Source organism: Eptatretus burgeri, chromosome 1 (assembly GCF_056783735.1).
Source record: "Eptatretus burgeri isolate ZD-2024b chromosome 1, Ebu_testis_v1, whole genome shotgun sequence".
Classification (NCBI taxonomy): domain Eukaryota; kingdom Metazoa; phylum Chordata; class Myxini; order Myxiniformes; family Myxinidae; genus Eptatretus; species Eptatretus burgeri.
Window position 1 is genome coordinate 69,140,962 of NC_140961.1, and position 7,500 is coordinate 69,148,461.

At 43.2% G+C, this 7,500-nt stretch overlaps 2 protein-coding genes across 2 annotated transcripts in view; both read right to left on the reverse strand.

The window, feature by feature from the left end:
• ADSL (adenylosuccinate lyase) overlaps positions 1-7,500 on the reverse strand; it is a 95,247-nt gene that overhangs the window by 66,648 nt on the left and 21,099 nt on the right. The gene's annotated exons all lie outside the window — the stretch shown is intronic.
• Positions 455-1,199, reverse strand: LOC147034679 (general transcription factor II-I repeat domain-containing protein 2B-like). The gene is made up of 2 exons (XM_085855254.1): positions 1,002-1,199; positions 455-913 (listed from the first exon to the last, which is right to left on the reverse strand). The coding sequence occupies exons 1-2, from the start codon at positions 1,197-1,199 to the stop codon at positions 455-457; spliced, it is 657 nt and encodes a 218-aa protein (XP_085711380.1).

The window sequence follows — 7,500 nt, forward strand, 5'->3', positions numbered from 1 at the left end:
ATGAGTTTTTATCACAGCTGTCGTCGTTTTTAAAAATAAAATTACAAATTGACATTCAAGACAATGGTACGTGATAATGTAAATTAAGTACAGTACATACCTATATATCAGGGGTCTCCAACATTTTTGGGCGGAGGGCCACAAAACCAAAGTGGTGAGGGGTGGAGGGCCACACCCAAAAAAAGGACGCTAAATTCTGAAAAACGTGAAAAAACAGTTAACTACAGTTTTTATTGAAAACGCACATGTAAACCTAAACACAATTGAGAAAAATCGAGTTACACGAAAGGTCTTACGAGCACATTCAATGAGATGGCTGGTGCTGCTTACCAGCAGAGAGTGTTACAATGTCCGGTTTGATGGAGTACACAGAGAGCAACAGAACGTCACTGAGATGGGCGTCCGTCAGCTGGGCATGCGTCTGGTTTTTGAGCAGCTTCATGCGACTGAAGAGCTACTCGCAACAGTAGGTAGAGCCAAATATTGATGCTGTGTTAAGGGCGAGCCACACGAGGTTGGGATAATTGCCGGAAGGGAGGTTGTGGAGGCTCCAAAAATCCAGCAGGGGAGAGGTAAGATATTTACCCCTCAAATCGTCACAGCACTGCAGGTCGATGAGCTCCATCTGCACATCAGGAGGGGCAGCGTCGCAGTCAACATCAAATGGCGAAGAAAACAACTGGAACTGTTGGCTGTGCGATCGGAGATCCTTGAAACGGGCAGCGAACTCGACCCTGAGGCAACCAATTGTGCTGGTGGCGAAGTCAGGTGCGTCACACAACTCACAGGACTTCAGGCGGGGGAAGTGTGTGAAGTCCCCCTTGCCCAGCTGAGACTCCCAAAGGCGCAATTTGAGCTCGAAGGCGTTGAGGCCGGCAAACATTTCCGTGACGAGGAGACCTCTTCCTTGAAGCTGCAGGTTGAGCTCATTCAGATGGTGAAAAAGATCAGTAAAGAAGGCCAGTCGTGAAAACCAATCAGGGTCAGAAAACTCTACGTACGGGTTGTTCTTGGAGTCGAAGGTCAAAGACTCTGGCAAGCATGGTCCCACGGCTGAGCCAACGGACCTCGCAATGGTAGAGAAGATCCCCGTATTGTGCCTTGGCAGCCTTGAGAAAATCTCTGAACTGGCGGTGGTTGAGACCCCTGGATATGATGAAGTTGACCACCTTCACGACAACTCCCATGACTTCCTTCATCGATGCGGACTAAGCACACAGGGCCTCCTAGTGAACAATGCAGTGAAGGCAGTATCGCGGGCCGCATTGTAATGTAAACTTAATATGGCACCGCGGGCCGCATAAATCCGTCTAAGGGGCCGCATGTGGCCCGCTGGCCGCAGTTTGGAGACCCCTGCTATATATATATATATATATATATATATATATATATATATATATATATATATATATATATATATATATATATATATATATATATATATATATATATATATATATATATATATATATATATATATATACATATATATATATATATATATATATATATATACATATATATATATATATATATATATATATATATATATACATATATATATATATATACATATATATATACATATATATATATATATACATATATATATATATATATATATATATATATATACATATATATATATATATATATATATATATATATATATATATATATATATATATACATACACGTGTGTTCTATTGCCTTAGTTAAATCTGACAAAAGTTTAAAATGTAACCTTCACCCCGGAGCAGTCATGCTGAGCGCCGCCCAGAGATGCTCGGAGAAACACCCCCTGGTGGAGTACTTTAGAGGCTATTCGAGGAGTTATTTCCAAAACCCAAACTCATTGCAGATGCCACAGGGAATGTAATGGCAAATGAAGGAACAGCAGGTGGGAACCCCATTCATTTATTCATAATTCATTCATTCCATTCACCTTGTGTTCATTCTGTGAGAGTGAAATATAGTGTGTTCATGAACAACTGTGGAACTTGCTGTGAATTCACTTTCCCTCCATCTATCCATCCCTCCCCCCCCCCCCATCTCTGTTTGTCTCTGCTCCCTCAGCACTTCTTCCTCTCTCTCCTCCCTCTTTCACTCTTCTTCCAACTTTCATGAAGTGATTAAAAATTGGGTGGTTGTGTTGTGGTTTGAAGGTGGTTATGTTGTGCTGTGGTGTTTGTGTTGTGTTTCGGGGAGTGTGCGTTTTTGGGTGGATGAGCACTTTTTTGGCGGTCGGAGCTGCTGAACGGTTCAATTCTGCTGTTTGAATTTTGCGATTCAGATCGGGTTGAGAAATTCTTGTGCTTATTGCATTTTGGTTGTAAAACATGTGCTAAAATTAAATAAAGGCACACAACACTGGCATCTCCGGGCATTCATAAGCATTGCAGCTTGGGTGCGATGGGCTCTCGGGTCTCTTTGCTTGCCCCGGGTTTTGAGGTTTGGATTGTGGTGCTGGGCTTGGTAGGAGGTCCAGCTGCTGGAGGGGAATTCGTTTTTCCGGTTCCCAAGCACTCCGGGAATCTCTGGGCAGTGTGTGAGCCCCTTGGAGAGATCCAGTTCCAGAGCGGGTAAACAGGGTGGCAGCCACAGTTTGAGTCACATACCTCAAGCGAAGCCCATGATATAATCTCTTTAAAAATGGAATGTGCTGTTTGAAAGTGAAATGTGGTTTTGCTATCCTGTTTGAATGTGCTATTTTACCATACCCCATTTCGTTAAATCCTGGCAGAGGGGACTATCCCCTCCCCACTTCACTCCCACCCCTTACCTCTCAGATTATGTAGCGACATGTGGTGAAGCATTGCTCCCCCACCCCCTTTAATTGCTCTCCTCCCTCCCTTGCTCTCCCCTCCCTCACCCCTTCCTTGCTCGCAGGGAAGTGAGGGGAGTGAGAGAGATTTCAAGACATACATATATATATATATATATATATATATATATATATATATATATATATATATATATATATATATATATATATATGTATTGTTACCGGCCAGGGGTCAGCCGCCAACCGACCGCTCTGAACGGAGCCGCAAGTCAAGTCGGCCCGACCGATCGCCTGGAAAATAGATCGCCGCCTGGATAACTCTGAGTGACGGGTCCTTGTACAAGAACCGAAATACGCCAATCGGCAGATCACGTGGGGTAGGGTCGATTGCCAATCTTCAATGTACCTAAATACCCACGTGATCCAACTACCGGGGTATTCCACCCTCGACGGATCTCGTACGGAACAAACCGCCGAGGCGAGCTTGTCCGTGCGCGATTCCGGGTGGCGTAACCGCCGAGAACTGTCGGTCCAAATGTCCCCCTATTACGGCAAACCAACGGCTTTCTAACTCCCAACACACGAATGTTCACTCAATGAGGGAATGGACGCAATGAGCAGGTTTACATTCACACAAGGACATTTATTATAATGAAACACGTATGCAATTAAATAAGGCAAAACACGTATGCAATTATACAAGCAACAAAAGCACGACAAAAGAACTACAACCGTCTACTTATTATGTACAGTCATTTACACTTAACAGCAGTTCCTACTTATTAGACGGGCCCACGGACACACGTACGCACACACACATAAGAAACGGTGGCTGAGGCCTTTAATCACGAGCTCCAGCACGGAGGACAGGTGAGCTGAAACTCAGAGCTTGACTCAAACCTTTCCACCTCGTGTGGTCTTCAACTTGTCCGGACCCGGGCTCCAGCGAGAGCGAGCTGGAGCCAAATTGCCGTGATCCTTCCCGAGTTCCCGCGAATCCTCCCGCGCTTCTCAACACGTGCCGGTGAGATGAGGCACCGATCCTTCCTGTCGATGCATCGCTTCCCCGAAGAACCAACTCCAAGAAGAGGCCGACGTGTCGCACCAAGCCGGGAAACAAAATGGAGAATGCCAAGCTCCACGAACCAAGAGGAAGAGGAAGAAGAGGAAGAAGCCTCCACTCGCAGCTCGAGCCGAACAACCGGCTCAAGTTCCTTCCAAAACAAAGCAGCAGCCGAAGCTCACTGAGCCAGCCGAAGCAAAAAGCTTCCGAAGGCCTCAAGCCAAGCAAGCCAAGCAGGACCCATGGCTGAACGACTGCTGTCTCCGAAGCAAAAAAAGCTTACTCCTCCCACAGGACTCAGCACATGAACTCTGCCCACGGGACTCAGAACGGGACTCTTTTTGAACAAAGAAAAGATGTTCTCTTTATCCTTTGCACCCCCTCACCCGTACCCGGAGTGACTCATGCCCTCGTGATCCACCCCCCACTCAACCACGGGTGGGAGGGAGTTGTTGACGTCACCGCAGGGTTCTTCTTCCTCTTCGCAGAAGAGGGGGAGGGACATCTCCATTGTTTGCTCCCTAACTATTAAATCGATCCGCAGCGCATCTAATTGATTTCAAAATATTTAAACAATAGAAGGTGAGCTATCTGGGGAACATGCACTTATCGACATAGCTGACTAAGGGAACCTGTATGTAGTGTGCAAGTGAATTCCAAATTCGTAACAATATATATATATATATATATATATATATATATATATATATATATATATATATATATATATATATATATATATATATATATATATACGAGGTGTGTTCAAAAAGTATCCAACCTTAATTTTTCGTGCGTAAACAAATAAAACTAGGGAGGCGTGGTTTGGTGCACGTATGTAGGTGATCCTAATCTGTATGCGTGAATATTTTCCTGCCTGCAGAAGCTGTTAGGATCGCCTACATACATGCACCAAACCACGCCTCCCTAGCTTCATTTGTTTACGCACGAAAAATTAGGGTTGGATACTTTTTGAACAAGAGAGAGAGATATATATATATATATATATATATATATATATATATATATATATATATATATATATATATATATATATATATATATATATATATATATATATATATATATTCTTGCGATGGTTGTTAATACATATACAGACAAGATGAATGGGAATAATGTATGAACACCGAGATGTTTTTCGTTTGCTGAAATGTGAGTTGATTATTTTCCATGTCAATCAGTCAGGCGTTTCCCTGCAAAAAATAAGAATGTTAAGTGCTTGCCTTGACTATCTATATTAAGCAGAAAATTTGATACAAATTAATCAGGGCATCGACAAAATACATCATTTTAAAGTGTACATGATTCTGATTCACCATGTGTATACAGGGTTGCCCAGAAAAAGTAAGCTATGATGGGTGTTTCACTGCGTTTTTAAAATAACCTGCAACAAGGAGAAATCAAGTATATTGGAGCCAAATATTATCAAGACAAGATGTAGAGACACACTTCATATAAAACCAAATAATTTATATAACTCATTAAAGAAACAAGCAACCTATTACAATAGTAAATATAGCAACTGACAAAAATATACTCCTAACCCTAAGCTGCAGCTTACTTTTTCCTGGGCAACCCTGTATATAACCACATATGCATCTGCTCCATTATCAATAGGTGTACAAAGGATTACGTCTGTAGACAGATATTAAAAAGTCAATGATGATCGACACCCTTATGTGCAGGAATTATAGATACTTGAACTGATCTGTGTTGTATTTTTCAACTAACATACCAAAAAAACAGGAACCACGAAGCAATACATATTGTTCAGAGAGAAAAAAGCTTTGCATTATCGATTATTGTAACAACTATTAGATGTTGTACATTGTAAAAAATTAAAAATGATAAGCTCACATTATTGCTTCTGAGTTTAATGTCATGACGTTAGCTCGGAGCCTCATTATTAACCGTTCGCGGTCACCTAAAATCGCTTTCCCTCTAATGTGGCGATTTAAATTCATGTGTGCGTCACACTTAACCGACCGCGAATTGGTTTTAATCTTGCACTGCGAGCGTCCTCAGTAATGACGTTAATTGGCCCATTCATATTTGGTGTTTATATTCTTGCGATGCTCCTTAAACAAAGGCCGTCAACCGCTGAACAGCCGTTACAATGGAGGTCTACATGCTTTTTCTCTCCAATATTTGTTTTCCGAATCGATTCGAGTGGCTGTGTATAACAAGAGCTCAAGCAGAGATAAATGTCCAAATAAGGAAAATATATTAAAAGGAATAATACTGTGTGTGTGTGTGTGTGTGTGTGTGTGTGTGTGTGTGTGTGTGTGTGTGTGTGTGTGTGTGTGTGTGTGTGTGTGTGTGTGTGTGAATACATATTAACCCATCATAATATATATATATATATATATATATATATATATATATATATATATATATATACATATATATACATACATACATGTGGGGGCGAGGTGGCCATGGGGGGGGGGAGAAACTACCTCGGGTTCCCATCAGACTCTCCAGAAACGCAGGCCGCCGCACACGAATAACTTCATGACGCGGTGGGTCGCTAACCGACCGTGAACACCAATAACTTGACCACGTGACTTCGGGTCCTCCGTCTAATGAATACCAGTTATCTAATAGTCACGTGATCTAATTACCGGGGGACACGCCCTTGGTACGCCTTGTTCAAACTGGATCACCTTACCGGATCAGATGCAGCTGAGCATAACTGCCCAAGGGCGTACTGGCTCAAAAACAGATTGTTGGGGGATAACGTCCCAGCTAGACGAGGATACGGACCATGCTGGACCAATGAAGGAATTGACGAAAATGAGCTGCGAACATTTCTACACAAAGCATTTATTTACAATTAAGCGAGGAAAGATATGTGGCACAGTAAATGGGTTTATTATAATGCACAGCAGGGATAGCAAGGAATTTGTGGTGTGTGACAAAAGGCAAGCAATTTACAAAAGCAGACACAGAGCAGGCTTATCCCGTTAGAACTTCCACAACCTTAACTTAATGCTATGACAGGTGCCGTGCCGTGCCATCTCTCACTCTCTCTCACACACACACACACACACACACACACACACACACACACACACACACACACACACACACACACACACACACACACACACACACACACACACACACACGGAAGATTAGATAACCAAAAGGTAAGAGAGCAGATGAGGATTAACGGCCTCGCAATACCTGGCATGATCGGCTGACCAACACAACCGAGTACACTTCGGGGGAGGTAGGAGGGAGAAATACTGGTGTCTGAGGTGTGGGAGCGGGAGGTGCCGTGTGGTGCAATATGGGGGGTGCGGTGTTGTGCCAGAGGAAACTGTGATTGCGAATCTGTAATGGATGCTCTTTTGTGCGTCCAAAGGGGACGAGATAGAGGGGTAGAGAGAGAGAGAAGAGAAGAGAAGAGAAGAGAAGAGAAGAGGTGTGAAGCAAAAGATTCCTCGCCTCAGCGTGCATAGTTCTTTGAGTGGAGAGTATCCCTCCATGGGATGCTCCGCTTGAGCGATCCCACCTCAAAAGTCGGTGCATTATCTCCGCTTAGTCACTTTGCCGGGGATCGTGGAAACGTGTGCTCCGCACTGGTTCCAGAAGAATGCCTGTTGCACACCAACCCCGAGTGTAG